The following is an 18,582-nucleotide window of genomic DNA, read 5'->3' as shown; positions in this document are numbered from 1 at the left end:
TTCTGAGAGATTATTGTAACTAACTGACCACATTGTCAGAAACAGAGGTGATTAATATCCAAAAGGGTTAGCTGATTTTCCCAGGGTCATACAGTTAGTTACTGGTAAGGAGCTGGGACTAGCACTTAATTTTTGATTTTCGCATGCTTGAGAACTGACTGACTATGCCTTGCTCAGGTTTTATTTAGGGATTATTGCATAATCTACTGGATAGGAAGCTCCTACTTTGAAGAAGAGTATCTTTTGCATGTGTTTTCTTTTTCTAAAACTTTCTGTACTCCTACTGTTTTGACCCATAGTACTTATACTTTACTCACATTATTGAAACTAGAACCTCTCAGCTCTCTTTTCCTTTACATTTTCATTTATAATCAATACCTTTCCTAAAGTATCTGTTACAGTAAGTCAAATAAGATGACATTTTTCTCTTGCTCTTTATGCTTTCTTGGTGTATACAACTTCTGTAGTATCCTTTAGGGCAAAAACAAAGGTCCTATCTCTTGTATGAATTGATTTGAATCAAAATATATGTAAAAAAGAACGCCTTATACCAGTTTCTGTTTTATAATGAGAATATCTTTTCAAATACTTTTATTTCTAAATTTCATTTAGGACAAAGTAGATGCTGGTTTGCCTACAGCAATTGTAAGTATACTTTAAATAATTCTTTAAAGATAAGTTTCTTATTTGCTTGGGTTTTCTTAGATTTATTCTTCTAATGTTTAAAAGTATTATAGAAATTATTGTAATAATTTATATAGTTTATTGTCAGTAATCAGGTTTAAAAGTCTATCCATGTTGAATGTTCTCTTTCTAGTGTATTGTTAGTCTAAAGGCTTTTGTTTGAGAAGCATATAATGGAATAATGAATAGCATTTTCCAGATTTATTTGTGTGTGGTTCTACCCTGCCCAAGTAAATTTGCTCCTTCTGTGATTTGGCCTCCCTTTGGTTATAGGAGTGGAAAACAGTATTTGGTACAATCATTTTCTGGTAAAGAGTACACTTAACTGCTCTGAACTCTGATGCTAGGCCTGCCGAGCAAACCTGTGGAGTGATTGTAGAGAACTGGGCATAGTGAAGCCCACTAGAGCCCTCCTTTCTTGACTATTTCCAGCTGCCTCCATAGCTCTTATTAATTGATTGGTGAGGAAGTTGGCTGAATTATGAACATTTTTGGTGCCTTTTGGCTCCTTTTGGAAATAAACTAGAGAAGAGCTTCCTAATCCCTTCTCCACACCTCATAGGAGATTCTTGGTTGGGTAGCGTAAGTGTCTCTCATTTTGTCTGGACCCCTGAATTTCTTGCTTTAGAGGAAGTTAAGTATCATGTTATTCTCTATAATGTTGAACATATGATAGTTTGATATTGTTACCCTTAGAGTAAATTTAGAGGGATTCCCAGAAATAAAATGTCCTGAGTTTCATTTCCTGTTTTGCCTCCTAGATGAAATTCTCTTTATTTGTAATATTATTGATATGCCATTTGGTGCCTAGAGAAAAGAAGATCAACAAATTCAAATTTGCTTATTCTAAGTCCTTGCTATCCTGTCTTAAAATAATAACCTTCCCTTTTGTTCTCAGGCGGTGTCCAGTCTGATAGCAGTGGGTACATCTCATGGATTGGCTTTAATATTTGGTAATTTTTCTAAGTACTTACTTTTTTATTTTAAAAATTAAGTATCCTTTTGGGTTTTATCATAGTTTACATAGTAAACTGCATTTTCTTGGAAAAAACCAAAAACTTGAAAAGTAGTTTTTTGATAGTTAAAAATTACTTGACTCAGCTTCATTTTGTTGCTTGTTGCAAATTTATTTTCTCTATGAATTTATGAGTTATCACTTCTATTTACTGTCTGCAGACCTAGACAAAAAGCATATAAAGTTGGAAGGGACCTTGGGTTGTCATCTTGTCTGCCTTCAGTTGGTGGTGGGTGACAGGGGTGACTTTTGATCCTAAATCATGTCTGAATAACAGGTATTCTAGAAGATCTCCAGGAAAGAGATTCCCGGGCATTCTTAGTAATTTTCAGTTCCTCTCACTAACAATAGATTCTTTCTAATTTACATTGTAAATCCCTCTAAAATTTTGTATCCCTTAATCACAGTCTTTTCTTGGTTGAGACAAGACCTTGACTAGTTTCACTTGTATGGTAGAGGTTGGTCTTTTCTATTTTCTCATGTTTTTACCCCTAATACTAAATAACCCTGGTTTCATTCATCTTTCTTTGCTTTTGGATTCAGTATTATGAGCAGAGCATTTTGTTTTGTTTTTTAATTTAAAAACTGTTAATATTTTTCTGTCGTTTTTAGTGTTCTCTGGATCTTAAGTCTTTCATCTCTCTTAAATGGAATTCCTGATGACACTGTGTTTCATTAAGAAATTTAGAAGCTATTGTATAAGGATTACCTGAGAATACTTTAAGAGCAGAACCACAATTTGATCTCTGTGGGCCTTACGTCTTTATTTACCACATTAGTTATTTTTCCTTGTTTTTCAACAATTTGACTAACTTGATAAAATTTTCCATTATAGCAAAAGCCTTATTTAACATGTGATTTTCATACCTAGTCTTTTCAAAGGTGATTGATACAAATATGAGTTTTATTGTTTGGAGATAAGAAGAATGTAAACAAAAATATAATTTTCTTGAGAGAACTATAGAACTGATTCTTTAAATGATATTTCTCTTATTCTATTATTGGTATATGTTCATAATTGAAAATTTAGAAAACATAGATGAGCAAAAGATTGAAGATATTAAATACCAAATTCTCCCATGCAGAAATAGTCCCTAACATTTCTGTATAGTCTTCTCATCTTTTCTGTGTGCGTGCGTGCATGCACGTGTATATATACCTCCAAATGGGATTAATATATCATCTGCTTTTTCATTATTATGTGTATCTTTCTATGTAATTATATATTCATCTGTAACATTATTTTAATGGCTACATAATATTCTTTTAAATGGATTTATCATAATTTACTTAATCATTTCCTACTATAAGACATTTAGCTTGTTTCTAAATAAATAGTATAGTGATGAACATCTTTGTTCATGCATTTTTGTACATGTGATTACTTACTTAGGACAAATTCCTGAAAGTCCTAAGTCATACCCTGTGTCAGGGTATGAACATTTTAAACACTTACAATATGTATTGCCTAATTGTCTTCTAGAAAGTTTTACCAGTCATCAGGTATAGTAATGCCTGTTTCCCTGAGGGGGCATACTTGGTATTGGATTTGGAGAAACGATCTTAACGGTCTTTTAAGTAGAGTCCCGTTGTTATACATATGAGATGATTGAGAACCAGAGAGGCTAAGTGACAGTCACAGAGCCAAAGTTAGAATCAAGAAATATGGAATTAGGCCTGACCTGTAGTGGTGCAGTGGATAAAGCGTCGACCTGGAATGCTGAGGTCACCGGTTCAAAAACCTGCTTGCCTGGTCAAGGCACATATGGGAGTTGATGCTTCCTGCTCCTCCCTTCTCTCTCTTTCTCTCCTGTCTAAAATGAATAAATAAAGTCTTAAAAAAAAAAAAAAGAAATATGGAATCCTAGCTTAGTGCCTTTTCACCATTCTGAGAAATTCTCCTGTCCTGAGAGAAAAGGCCAATTCTAAGAAATATGAAAAAAAAGAATAAGGTGATAGAAGATAGAATATAATGTATATATTCATCTGTCAGCAGAATGCATGTTGAGTTTTTGTTCCCACTTACCATTACTTTTTCTCTATCTGCTTTAACATTACCTTCTTACCACGAGGTTATAAGGATATGTGCCTGCTTATAGTCAAACCCATGTAGAGCTTACTGCAACAAATTAAAATGAATAATTTAAAAACTAACAGCAAAGAGTACGTTATCTTTTGCTTCTGTCTCCTTAATTTCCTTGGGCGTGCTTCCTAGTTTTCTTTAGATCCCAGTAACTTTCTGATGAAATAGTAATCTTTTATTATAGTCTCATGGAAAAGCATTATGCCAAAGTGAATAGTTTGAGAAAGAATCTTAATATTCTGGTTATGCTTTGGGTTTTAAATTATGTGTTGATAAATTTTACTCATTTTTGTAGGAATCATATACCTATAGTTGGATGAGTTTTAACGAATGGATTAAAATTTGCCTGAAAGCCAGGGACAAATGGCCGAATAATAATACTATGAAGAGATCTGGGTTAAATCTGATGTCTTTTAAACATCTTTGATCATAGGTAAAACTGTAGAAGGAAGAACTATACTTGTTTAAGTATGTATAGATTCCTCTTTGGAATAGTGACCTGGGACATTGAAATAGTAGTCATGTTAAGCTTCATAAAGATTGATGTATGTTGCTTAGTCTTACGGAATTATAGATATATGGTAATTATTGTATTATATATCTTGGTTCTTACCTACATGAAGGATCTCAAAAATTCCAATCTTAATAAAGATGTTTTCTTATCCCAAGATCCTTAGTTTTTCATTTTTCGGGTTGTTAGCATACTTTAGTAGATTATCTTTATGAAATTGTTTTTGTTTTTATCACACTTAATTGTCTTGGATTTACTTCCTGTGCTGTAATTTGAATATTATGTCTTTTTATCCATAACTAATGCTTGATTATAATAATAAACTCTACAGACATCAATTAATCATATATAGTATCATTCCTATAAATCAGTGGTCCCCAACCTTTTTTGGGCCACAGACCGGTTTAATGTCAGAAAATATTTTCATGGACCGGCCTTTAGGGTGGGACGGATAAATGTATCACGTGACTGAGACAAGCTTCAAGAGTGAGTCTTAGACGGATGTAACAGAGGGAATCTGGTCATTTTTAAAAAATAAAACATCGTTCAGACTTAAATATAAATAAAACAAATAATGTAAGTTATTTATTCTTTCTCTGCAGACCGGTACCAAATGGCCCACGGACCGGTATCGGTCCGTGGCCCGGGGGTTGGGGACCACTGCTATAGATAACTAAGGTTGTCACTTAAACTCTTGAAATTTTACCTGTCTTTTCTCTGAACTTTTGAACTGATCTCTTGCTTTCTCTCTTTTGATCTTTCCTCCATGGATTCAAAGGAAAAGGTATTGTAATTTTGGTTTGCATGAGTGACTCCTTTTCTTTTGACCTTTTTAATGTTGAAAGAGAATGCTCTCAATTACAGGTAATACTCTTTTATGAAATGCTCATGGAAGAAAACCACCTAATTGAAAGATTGTTTAAAGCAGGGAATTGTTAAAAATTACAAATTTGTGCATACCTTCAGTGTTTTATTTTAATTGAAAATACAGTGTGTCCGTAAAGTCATGGTGCACTTTTGACCAGTCACAGGAAAGCAACAAAAGATGATAGAAGTGTGAAATCTGCACCAAATAAAAGGGAAAACTCTCCCAGTTTCATACCTATTCAGTGCAGTTCGATGTGGGCTCACGCACAGATTTTTTAGGGTTCCTTAGGTAGCTATCCCGTATAGCCTCTACAGATTCGTCACTGACTGATGGCCTACCAGAATGGGGTTTCTCCACCAAACTGCCGGTTTCCTTCAACTGCTTATCCCACCGAGTAATGTTATTCTTATGTGGTGGTGCTTTGTTATAAACGCGCCGATATTCATGTTGCACTTTGGTCACGGATTCGAATTTAGTGAGCCACAGAACACACTGAACTTTCCTCTGTACCGTCCAGATCTCGACTGGCATGGCCATGGGCTGCTCTGCTGTATACACAGTGTTACATCATCATCTGTGCATGCACACATGCTGCCACATCATCCTACAGAAACTGGGAGGGTTTTCCTTTTATTTGGTGCAGATTTCACATTTCTGTCATCTTTTGTTGCTTTCCTGTGACCAGTCAAAAGTGCACCATGACTTTATGGACACACTGTATATAAATATTCATTTTTCCCTTAATCTTTTGATATATACCAAAGTCTTTACTTTGAGTTTGTATCTGCAAGATGGAGGTCTGCAGCATCTTTTCTTTTTTTGGCATAAACTCCATCAATAATGGGTCATGTAAAGTTTGCACTTTTAATTTAAAAAAAAAACATGTAAAGCTTAGGCACCTGTGAATCAATCAAAGAGTGTAAAATTCTAGATTTTTATAAAACTTCTTTTCAATCTTCTACAGTTACCATGTCTACTTCTTTAAAAAAAATTTTATTTAGAAAATTAAATTTAACATTGATCAGTAAGAGTACATAGGTTTCAGGTAAATGTTTCTATAGCATTTGAACTGTTGATTATGTTGTACACTCATCACACGAAGTCAAATCATTTTCTGTCACCTTATATTTGTCCCTCTTTACACACTTTCCCCTCCCCCTCCCCCCCTTATTTCATGACAGTTTTTAAAGCAATTTATCTTTACCAAGTTTTTCTAAAGCATTCATTTAGCTTTAATAGAAACAATAGCTCTGTCATTTTCATTCTATTTCATTAGTTCATGTATTATTAATTAAGTTTTAAAAGTATAGCACACTACAGTGGCATGAATGGCATGACCAGATTTGTCATTGAACACAAGTGACTTTTCATAAGCATCAGCATTTAGAAGGTAGCCAGTTAGCCAGGGGGGATTCTGTGTTACCTGGTCTCAGTCCGTAACCTTTACAGAGAGAATGAGAACTTTAATTCTGTGTGTTGGTTAGAGGGAGGTCAGGTAAAAGTATTTCTGCTTTTTTATAATCATTGATGAAAATGTATCTTAATATCTCTTTGCTTCTCCTTTGGTTGTAGAGAATACTTTAATATGCTCAAAGGTTAAGAAAAGAGTAATATTGAGGAATGATGAATACTGGCAATAAAAGTAGAGCCCTATACACAATTAAATTTGATACCTTCTAGGATCTAGGTATTTCCTAATTTAACAGTTCTTAAAAAAATTATTATTCAGTGAGAGAAGGGGAGGCAGAGACAGACTCCCACATGTTCCCCAACTGGGATCCACATGGCAAGACCACTAGGGGGCGATGCTCTGCCCATCTGGGGTGTCTCTCTGTTGCTCAGCAACCGAGCCCTTAGCACCTGAGGCAGAGGCCATGGAGCCATCCTTGGTGCCTAGAGCCAACTTGCTCCAATTGAGCTATGGCTGTAGGAGGAAAAGAGAGAGAGAGAGAAAGAGAGAGAGAGAGAGAGAAAGAGAGAGAGAGAGAGAGAGGCAAGAAGGGGAGGGGTGGAGAAGCAGATGGGTGCTTCTCCTGTGTGTTCTGACTGGGAATCAAATCTGGGACATCCACATGCTAGGCCGATGCTCTACAACTGAATCAACTGGCCAGGGCCTTAATAATCTTTAGGAATTAGTTAAAACAAATTAGGGATGAAGAAATAGAGGATTGGGTTAATTTTATAGTTATTATAGGCTTTTGCATTATTTGTGACTTTCCTTTGCTATTCAGCACATTACTCTTAAACCCAGAATATGCTGAGGAGATCCACCCTAAACAAAGTATACTTTGAAGGTATGCTAATAAAGAAAATAGGTATAATTCATTGCATGTCCAATAGATGTGTTTTTTGTGATATCTGGGCTTCAAGTTCTTTTAATTAATTGGTAAGCTATTGATTGTTAATAATAATCTCTTGCATTTTTATCATTTTGTAGTTTTAAAATTTATATAGGCATTTTCTTATTTAAGCTGTATGCCAATTCTGTGCAGTTTATAAGAAAAAATGATAGTCTCATTTCTTATTTCTTGCCCAGTCATTTGCTTCATAAGAACCCACTCCAATTTAAAAAAACCCAAAAACAACTCACATATGCCAACCAAATGTGGTTTTATGTGAATTTGTAAATGAAATTAGCTGTACACTAATTTAACTTTTCCCCCAACCATAGACAAAAGAGTTTCAGAGAGTGTGTGGGGGGGGATTAGAATTTTTCCATTTAAATTAATGAGATCAAGAGCCCCCTGGAGAGTAGAATGTGGAGAGAGCTTTTATTTTTATCTTTCTTGCTTCTGTCCATGTTCTTTCCATATAACTGCAGAATTTAAGTATTTGGAAGAGATTTTATTATTATTTTTGTCAAGTACCTTTCCCCAAATTGTCCAGAATTATCTGGACTGCAGACTGTTAAGTTACTCTAAAAAAAAAAAAGTTACTCTAGTCAAGAAACCTCTCCAATAAGACTCTGTTTTCATTTTCTACAGAAATCTACTTTTTCTTAGTTTAAATTGTATAATAGCTAGTTTGTTAATATAGTATGGTAAAATAGAATATATAAAGATGGGAGCAAGAATTGAAAAATATCTTTTGGAGTTAAAATAGATTATATTTTATACATTGTCATCACCTCATAGGCATGCTATCTTGTAAAGGGATGTTATAAAAATAATGAATACATTGTAAAAATCAAGAAAATAGTTGAGAGTAATTTCATTAATACAGGCCTATGGGACATAAATTTAATACATCTTTCAGGCATGGCCAAGGTTGATCATTTGGTGCCTTATCTTAGTGAGTGTTTAGTATCCACAGTCAGGAAAGCACAGTTACATTTGGGTTTTTAATCTAAAAGTCAGGTAAGTTGGTTTTCCTTTCTTCTCTGTTTCCTCTTTCTCAATGGTACCCTTCTTTCGTATTGTATCGTACACCTTAATTCTATTCTTACTTTTCCTAAGCTAATAGTCTAATTAAAAGTATGAACTTTGTTAAATCAAAAAGCAGTAGTGATTTGTCTCTTAGTTTTGCTGGATCATAACTGTGTGAAGTTTGAATCTCAAAGCATTGATTACAGAGGATCCCAGCAGGATACTATTCAGACGCTACTCTGTAAACCCAGACTTGAGTGGCTTTGTGAGGCTGGCAAGGAATTACTGCCTTTATCCTCTTTAACTTTCAGTTCATGCCTTGCCTACTTGCATGACCCAAAGTAGTGGTATGGATAGAACACTGTTGCCCGACTATTGTATCTTGCCAGTTTGCAAAACAAGGTGTACAGATTATCCGCTGATTGTATCATATAAGGCAGCCACAGCCGCGACAAAATAAGGATCATGGGAAACACCATTTTTTACAGATAGTTTCAGTAAAGCAAAATAAACTGTGATGTCATATTTATAGTAAGTAAAATAGACTAAAGGAAATTTTAATTTGAATTAAACTAGAGAGGGAGGAAAAAGTATATAAGGAAAAAATAAGGAAAATAATCTGTTATTGTAATAATGCTAGATATGACTAAAGATAATGACATTTAAATATATCAGCCCTTTTATATTTATGTATTTTACTCCTTTTTGAATGTAATCCTGGAAGGATAAAATGATTTCAGCCTGACTAGGTGGTGGTGCAGTGGATAGAGTATCAACTTGGGACATTAAGGACCCAGGTTCAAAACCTTGAGGTTGCTGGCTTGAGCATAGGCTAATAGACATGATTGTATGGTTGCTGGCTTGAGACCAAAGGTCACTGGCTTGAGCAAGGGATCATTGGCTCAGCTGGAGTCATCACCCCCCCCCCCCATCAAGACACATATGAGAAGGCAATCAGTGAACAACTGAAGTGCTACAATTACAAGTTGATGCTTCTCATCTCTCCCCCTTCCTGTCTGTCTGTCCCTCTCTCTCCCTTTCTCTTAAAAAAAAAATCTAAAATGATTTCAGTAAACATTAAGTATTTTTTGTGTGCCAGATATACAGCCATCAGTTGTATCAGAATTCCTTGGAAAGAAAGAGGTTCCTATTTGAACCAGCTTATGAACATAGAAAAATATTCTTACAGCATTCACTTTGGATGGGCAGAAGGACTTATATAATATTATTCCCTAGACCTGAAAATGAATGTTTTTCTAGATGCTTTCTGATAACTACATTTACCCTTATAGAAGGAATATTTGCAAATGTCAGATGCCTCTGAGTGCAAGGCACCATTCTAAGTATTCTGGGAGTGTTAATTCACTCATAACCTTTGCTTAGAGAGGTCTTAGTCTCACAGTGGAAGTAAGATATATTTACCTCCAAAAAGTAGCATGTAGATAGTGTTAAAAAAATAGAATTCAACTGAGTAAATTTTAAGGATCTAATGGCTTTATTCAGTGATTCATAAATCAGGTGTATAACCTAGCACAGCAGTTTCAACCAGTGTGCCCCAAGAATTTTAAAAAGATGCAGTACCCAACTGTTTATAGTTAGGGCCACTGACCTCTTTTCCCTTAGATTGTTAAATAAAAATATGACAACAGTCAGCACAACAATAGCCATCCAGTGTGAATGAATCAAAATTATATCTCTTTTTTTGTCAGCTTGGTAAAACATATATTTCTTGGTGTGTCACAGAATTTTAGTAATTAGTTTATGTGTGCCAGTAGATGAAAAAGGTTGAAAATTGCTGTTCTAGCAAATAGACAGGAGCTCTAAGAAGCAATAAAAAATGAAAGACTTCTATAGGCAGAAGGGAATGGACAAGGAAATTAATAGTAGCAAAAAGCAAATAACAAATCCCCTAATGACAGGGGTCTGTCAGGCAAGTGACCTAATTAGTACTGACTAGGCAATTCCTGACTGACTGGTTTAAGATTCCATTCCCGGGAGAGATCGAAAGTTAAGTGTTGCCTGACCCATGGCGGTGCAGTGGACCTGGGCCCCCGAGGGCACTGGTTTGAAACTCTGGGCTTGCCTGGTCAAGGCACATGTAGGAGTTGGTGCTTCCTGCTCTTCTCCCCTTCTCTCTCTCTCTCTCTCTCCTCTCTAAAATGAATAAATAAAATTAAAAAAAAAGAAAGTATTTAGTCTCAGTTTAGTGATATGGGGCTTAGCAAAAGTGACTCCATTTGGGGCATGTTGTCTTGTTTTTAATACCAGTTAAGGGAAGCACAAACAATTGTTGGGGGAGTTGAAATCCAGATTGTGCAAACATGGTGGGTTTATTTTTTCCTTCTACACAGTTAAATTTTGTAGGCATGCCTTCCTATATTTAAATATTTTATTTCATCGTTTTCAAGTGGGTACAATAATAACCACTATACAAAATAAACATTGTCTAGGAGATGCCTTAGAAGTGTTAATTAAAATTATTAGGTAATAAAGTTTAATGTTTGAGTGCCTCCTGGAGATACCAGAGGTGATTAAGGCAAAACTCCTCTCTCTTAAATAACTTAATCTAGTAGAGATTTTAATTATTTGCTTTAACATATCAATTGTTATACTTAAAATAATTTTGTTAAGCCCTGGCTGGATAGCTCAGATGGTTGGAGTGTTGTCCCAAAGCACAGAGGTTGCCAGTTCAATCCTTGGTCAAGGCACATACAGGAACAACTCAATGTTCATGTCACTCTGTCTCTCCATGCCTCTCTCTCTAAAAAAGAAAAATAATTTTGTTAAATAATTAAATGCCCACCTTATAATTTTATTTTTTACTGTTAATTTGCTAGTAAACTTTTTCTTTGTGGATTAAATAAATGTAAATTTCAGTCAAATTCTAAATTAATAAATTTTAGTTTTTGAAGTTTTAAAGATACTTTAAAAGATGGTATTCCCTAAGACTTTTCATTCTGAAAATAGTAAGAAACACAATTCTGAATGAAGGTGATAAAAGATGGTTTGTTTAAGGAGATACAAATTTCTTATAGATTTTTGCACTTATTATTAACAAGTTTTTTATTATGCTTCCTTGTAGATATTTTTTCTGTATTCTTAGAGTCTAACTCAATGCCAAGCCTCTAGTCGATGCTTAATACATATATTTAAAATGAGTGTAATTCATCATTTGATTCTTGCTATCTCCCAATTTTTTTTAAAAACAAACCTATACTAAATATATATTTACTCACTTCTTTCATTTCTTTCACTTGATTTTACAAATTGTTTTCTTTAGATCAGAATCAAGCTTTGAGACTCTGTCTGGGTAGCACTAGTGTTGGAGGTCAGTATGGAGCCATCTCCGCCCTCAGTATTAACAATGACTGCTCAAGACTTCTCTGTGGCTTTGCTAAAGGACAGGTAAATATGAACTTTATTTCATCCATGAGCAATGTTAAAATTCTTATTTATTTTTAATTAATTTTTAGAAATAATATCTTTGTTAATATCTTGAAAACCAAAACTTGTTATAAAATGACATGTCTATAGTTAACTTGAGATTGCTCAGTCTGACTTTTGTCTTGTTCAGATCTTTAATAATTGTTATTGACTGAGCCAGAGTACGTGATTTTTAAAAAATAAAGGTATAATTCACATATAACCTTATATTAGCTTCAGGTGTACACATAATGATTCAATATTTATATACATGTGAAATATCACCACAGTAAGTCTGTTTACCATCTGTTACCATACAAAGTTACATAATTATTTTTCTTGTAATGAGAACTTTTAAGATTACTCTCTTAGCAACTTTCAAATATACAGTACAATGTTATTAACTGTAGTCATTGTGCTGTACATTACATGCCCAGGACTGATTTATTTTATAACTGGAAATTTATACCTCTTGACCCTCTTCACCCTTTTCACCTAACTCCCAGCCCTCCTCCCCTCTGGCAACCAATAGTCTGTTTTCTGTATCTATGAGTTTTGCTCTTTTGTTTGTTTTTTAGATTCCACATATAAGTGAAATCATATGGTATTTGCCCTTCTCAACATAATACCCTCCAGGTTCTTGCATGTCGCAAATGGCAAAACTTCCTTCTTTTTTAACTGAGGAGTAGTCCAGTGTGTGTGTGTGTGTGTGTGTGTGTGTGTGTGTGTGTCATCAGGGCAATGCAAATCAAAATCACATGAGATACCACTACACAGCTATTAGACAGGCCATGATCAAAACACAATAAGTGTGGATGAGTGTGTGAAGAAATGAAACTCTCATATACTATTAGTGGGAGTGTAAATTGGTACAGCCACTAAAGAGTATGGTGGTTCCTTAAAAAACAAACAAACTAGAACTTCCATATGGTCCAGTGATTTTACTTCGGGAATTTATCCCCCCCAAATGAAAATATTAACTCAAAAAGATATCTGCACACCCATGTTTACTACAGTATTATAATAGCTAATATATGGAAACAGTCCCTTCTTCTGGGACTCCTGTACTGTGAATATTATTTCACTTGATGTTGACCCCTATGTTTCTTAAGCTAGCTTTATTTTTTTAATTCTTTTTTTTTTTCTTTTTGCTACTTTGTTTGGGTGAGTTCCACTGCTCTTTCAGATAACCAGTCTTCTACTTTATCTGGTTTCCTGTTGAACCCCTGTAGTGTGTTTTTTTTCAGTTGAGCTATTGTATTCTTCAACTTTGTGACTTCTATTTGATACTTTCTTTTTTTTTTTTTTTTTTTTTTTTCATCTTTTCTGAAGCTGGAAACAGGGAGAGACAGTCAGACAGACTCCCGCATGCGCCCGACCGGGATCCACCCGGCACGCCCACCAGGGGGCGACGCTCTGCCCACCAGGGGGCGATGCTCTGCCCATCCTGGGTGTCGCCATATTGCGACCAGAGCCACTCTAGCGCCTGGGGCAGAGGCCACAGAGCCATCCCCAGCGCCCGGGCCATCTTTTGCTCCAATGGAGCCTTGGCTGCGGGAGGGGAAGAGAGAGACAGAGAGGAAGGCGCGGCGGAGGGGTGGAGAAGCAAATGGGCGCTTCTCCTGTGTGCCCTGGCCAGGAATCGAACCCGGGTCCTCCGCACGCTAGGCCGACGCTCAACCGCTGAGCCAATGATACTTTCTTATAGCTTCTAAATCTTTGTTGATGTTCTAATTCTTTCATTCTTCTGCCAAGTTTGGTGAGCATCTTTATTACCATTACTTTGAATTCTTTATCAGGTAAATTACTTATTTCCATTTTAGTAAGGTATTTTCTTCTCAGGTTATATCTTGTTCTTTTGTTTGGAACATATTTGTTTCCTCATTTTGCTTGATTTTCTGTGTTTCTTTTTCTTCATTAGGGGAAGAAGGTGCTGCTTACAGTCTTGAAGGAGTGACCTTCTGTAGGAGATGAACCTTATTGTTTAATCTGGCCCTAACTCTCTTGTTTCTTGAACTTCTGTGATTGTATGAGCAGCCTGCTTTATTCTTGATTGGTCCCAGTTGTTGAGGGTTTGCCATGATCTGTCAGTGTTGCAAAGGGAAGGATCACATTCAGCACCCAGTTTCAGGATGATTGGAAACCAGACCCTTCAGCAGCAGGTTTTTTTTTTTTTTTTTGTATTTTTCTGAAGCTGGAAACGGGGAGAGACAGTCAGACAGACTCCCGCATGCGCCCGACCGGGATCCACCTGGCACGCCCACCAGGGGCAACGCTCTGCCCACCAGGGGGCGATGCTCTGCCCCTCTGGGGCATCGCTCTGCCGCGACCAGAGCCACTCTAGCGCCTGGGGCAGAGGCCAAGGAGCCATCCCAAGTGCCCGGGCCATCTTTGCTCCAATGGAGCCTTGGCTGCGGGAGGGGAAGAGAGAGACAGAGAGGAAGGAGGGAGGGTGGGGAAGCAAATGGGCGCTTCTCCTATGTTCCCTGGCCAGGAATCGAACCCGGGTCCCCCACACGCCAGGCCGACGCTCTACCGCTGAGCCAACCAGCCAGGGCCAGCAGCAGGTTTTAAAGTATGCAAATATATACAGTCCTCTGGGACTGCAATTGTAAGCCCTGCTGGCCTCCAGACAGGTGATCTGCAGGTGTCCCCTGGGCAACAATTGCAAAAAGTGGGGTTCCAGACAAGTATATAAACTCCTTTCTGGAAGGTACCAGCGAATAGTAGTGATACAGAAAGTGTGCAAAGATGACATATCTCAGCCTGCATTCCCTGAGAATTCCTCTGCGGCCTCTCTGTGTGTGGCAAAGCAGAAGCCTGCCGCTGTGTGGACTTCACACTGCCCTGGCTTTGGCAAGGCAGAGGGAGCGCACGGGCCTGAGTGCACCCACCAGCTCTGGCGAGGCCACCGGGGCAGCGTTGGGCTGGGGTGCACCTGCTAGCTTGGTGGGGCTGTGGGAGAGCACTGGTCTGGGACCCTCCTGCCAGTGTAATGAGGGCGCAGGGGAGTGTAGGGGTGCGGCATGCCCTCCAGCTTTAGTGGGGAAGCAGGAGTGTGCTGTGACTACACACATCTGCTGGCAGTGGCACTGTAGAGGGCACCCATCAGCACTAGTGCTAACAAGGTAGAAGGGGAGCACAGGAAATGTTCTCAACAGCACGTCTGTTCCCAGAGAAGTCCCATCATGTCCCTGCCCTTTCAGCAGACAGTTTAATATTAGCAAATGAATCTCCTTCACATACAGCTTAGGCGCTTTTCAAATTTCTGCTTTTGTGCTGGGTTCCTGAACAAGTGAGTCTGCATGCAAACTCTTTAAGGGCAGAGTCTAAGTTTCCTAACGCCCTTTGTGTCTCCTGGACATAAGCCTCTTCCTTTGTTTTCAAAGACAGGTGTTTTGGGCCTCATCTCTCCAGAGCAGGTTTCAAGAGTAGGGGTACCTGATGTGGGAATGAGTTCCCCACTCCTCAGGGAGAACCTCCATATTTGTGCGATCTCTCCAGAGTGTGGGTTGCTATGCTGCTGGTGGGTTTTTGGTGAGACCGCGTCTCTGCCTGTCCTGCTCATCTTGATGTGGCCCTTTTCGCCTTCGTTGCGAAGGAGCTGTTTAGTAGCTTTTAGGCCTTTTCAGAGGGAAATATTCCATATGTATTTGTAAATAGTGTCCCCCTGGGAGGAGGTGAGTTTAGGATCTTTCCACACTGTCGTCTTGAATCCCTGACCTTTTGCATCTTTGATTTTTAATATCTTAAGTCATGTGTTTGTATAAGTGAATAGCTTTTATAAACAAACCAGGGTATTACAAAAAATTTACTTCCTTAAAGTAGATAATTATTGCTGCTTTTTAACTATACCATATTCCACTTTGTGTATTCTCATTATATGCTCTTGGAAACCTATTTTGGTATTTCCTTCCATTTCAGAAACTGGCAGTAAGTTATGGTTTTTCTCATTTTGTGACTTATACAATTGCTGGTTAGTTTGGTATTAAGCGTTTCCTATCATTTTTATCAGACCTAAAGAAATGGACTCATTAAGGAAATTTCTTTGACCTGTCAGGATAAAAGCAACATTTAAAATCTAAAGGGAGCCCTGGCTTGGTAGCTCATTTGGTTTGAGCATTGCCCCAATACACCAAGCTTGTGGGTTTGATTCCTGGTCAGAGCACATACAAGAATCAACCAATGAATGCATCAATAAGTGGAATAACAAATCAATGTTTCTCTCTCTCTCCCCCTCATTACTTCCTTCCTCCCCTTCCTCCACTCCTCCTTCCCCCTTTTCTTCTTTCCTCCCTCCTTTCCTCCTCCCTTTCCTTCCTCCTTCCCTCTCTGCCTCTTTCCTTCCCTCCCTCTCTCTCTAAAATAAATATATATATTTAATCTAAAGGGAAAAATATATTGAGTAGGATGAGGGGTGGATGGAGATAGAATGAAGGCCTTATGCTTTAATGCATCTGCAACCTTTAGTTATGTTTTAACTTTATAGTTCTTTGCCTGCAATGTTTATAGACCAGAGACCAGGAATAGATTATTTCAGCCAGAAGGCAAGACATTTAAGTCCAAAAAAGAGCAATAAATTTGTTTTTTAAAGAATTTTGTTGTCTTATAGATTACTATGTGGGATTTGGCCAGTGGAAAACTTCTGAGATCAATAACAGATGCACATCCTCCAGGAACGGCAATTTTGCATATTAAGGTAATATCTTTGCTTTCTTTTTATAGTAATTTTTATCATTTTGCCTTTGTATCTGTTTTAAAGTACGTTTCTTTATAAACATAATTCTTGAAAATGAACTTTTGTTTGACTAGCCCAACAAGATGCTTTCCCAAGTGAAAAACCAGAGTTGGGCTCTCATGGTAATGTTCAGCTGCAAGTTGTATTGATGTCTAATAAATATAACAGAAAAGAGTAAATTGACGTGATCCTAGATAAGAGGTCAGAAGAAAAGACCAGCAGTGCCCTGATGAAAATGCATGTGAGGATTTTAAAAGGTCTTTCTACTTTTTGTTTAGTCCACCCAGATTTTATTGCTGAGATAGTGTTCTCAGTCACACTTTGTTGGGAGTAACCTGAGGTTTAAGGCACCAAATGTGAAATAAATGAATCTGTTGGTTTATTTTCTTTCAGTCCTCTAAAGGAAAAGCATTAAGATTTGAGTCTTGGCCTTTTCCTTACAGGCCTGAAAGAAAATAAACCAACTTAGCTGACAGATTTTATTTATAAATACAATGAAAACGTTGGTTTTTGTATATTGTCAAACCCATGTTCAGAAGCATAAAAGGTAAAGGACGATAACTGAGGAAGTCTAAAATTAGATTTTCTGGATTTTAATCAGGTACACATTTGGTTGCTTAGCTGCGCAGACCTCTCTTGTCCATATATAAGCCTTTTAAAGCCTGAAAGCATCTGGAGTTTATGTGTCTGTATCTAGGTTAGTTACATAAAAGTCTTGTGAGAAAGCAGCATTGAAACATTTAGCAACAATGAACATAAACAAGACAAGTAAAAGTAGAGAGAATTTCTTTTCTTTCTGAACAGCATGGAATTTCGTCTTTTTTCCTTATGGCATGTACCCACTCCTAATGTGTTATAGTTGTCTGTGTTTATGTTTTATCTCCTTTAAGAGATTAAGATCTTTGAAACCAGAATCTGTTTCTCATTTTTTGTATATGTGTTACGCATAGTAGCTGCTCAATAAATGTTTGGTTGAAGTAATAATTAGTTGGTGGTGTTTTAAGAAAGGTCAGTCCATTTGCAGAAAAAAGCATATGCTTTGGGAGAAACAGTCAGAAACAAGCAATAAAGGCAGAGATAAAAGAGAAGGATGCAGCTGAGATTAAAGCATAGTAACTGTAGATATCATGTTGCTTGGAAATGGTGATAAGTGTGTGGTGGTGCATGCAGACTCTGTGACATTGGAGAAAGGAGTGGCAAGAGATATATATAATTAGATACTTCGGAAGTTTTGGATTGACAGTAACCACTTGCATTTCCATACTCTTACTCTTTGTTCTCCAAACTTGATAGTATATCCCATCAATAACAGTTTGGGCTTGCAAATTTATATATATATATATATATATATATATATATATATATATATACACACACACACACACACACACACACACATATACATATATACTTAAATTAACATACTTCTGTACTAATGTTTAAGTACATCATAAAATATACAAGAAGTAGGGGACTTCTATACTGTGCCTTTGTGTGGAGTTGAGGAGGAATACGTAATTTCATGGTTCACCAACTGTTGGTGTTAGGGAGCCTAGTCACTGTATATGATACAAGTTAAATTATTCAATTTTGTGTTGTACAACAACCACATTTATCATACCTCATAAGCCCTTAGTAGAGTCTGTCATTGTGAAGATTATTTATTACTTTGAGTGTTGCATGGTTAGTAATAATAACTGAGGTATACTTGGTCAAAGAAGAGCAAGAGAGAGACAGATAGACAGACAGGGACAGGTAGACAGGAAGGTAGAGAGAGATGAGAAGCATCAACTCATAGTTGCAGCAGCTTAGTTGTTCATTGATTGCTTTCTCATATGTGCCTTGATGGGGGGACTCTAGCCGAGCCATTGACCCCTTGCTCAAGCCAGTGATTT

The 18,582-nt window shown here is 37.0% G+C and overlaps 1 protein-coding gene across 1 annotated transcript in view; it reads left to right on the top strand.

Moving 5' to 3' along the window:
- The window catches only part of VPS8 (VPS8 subunit of CORVET complex), a 405,986-nt gene that overhangs the window by 62,744 nt on the left and 324,660 nt on the right, over positions 1–18,582 (top strand). The window contains exons 6-9 of the mRNA XM_066240876.1: positions 613–645; positions 1,583–1,637; positions 11,807–11,931; positions 16,562–16,648. Coding sequence (XP_066096973.1) covers positions 613–645; positions 1,583–1,637; positions 11,807–11,931; positions 16,562–16,648 — 300 coding nt within the window. The remainder of the gene's footprint in view (positions 1–612; positions 646–1,582; positions 1,638–11,806; positions 11,932–16,561; positions 16,649–18,582) is intronic.

This window comes from Saccopteryx bilineata, chromosome 8, assembly GCF_036850765.1.
Source record: "Saccopteryx bilineata isolate mSacBil1 chromosome 8, mSacBil1_pri_phased_curated, whole genome shotgun sequence".
NCBI lineage: Eukaryota > Metazoa > Chordata > Mammalia > Chiroptera > Emballonuridae > Saccopteryx > Saccopteryx bilineata.
Note: the sequence above shows the minus strand (reverse complement) of the source record. Positions and strands in the feature narration are given on the sequence as shown.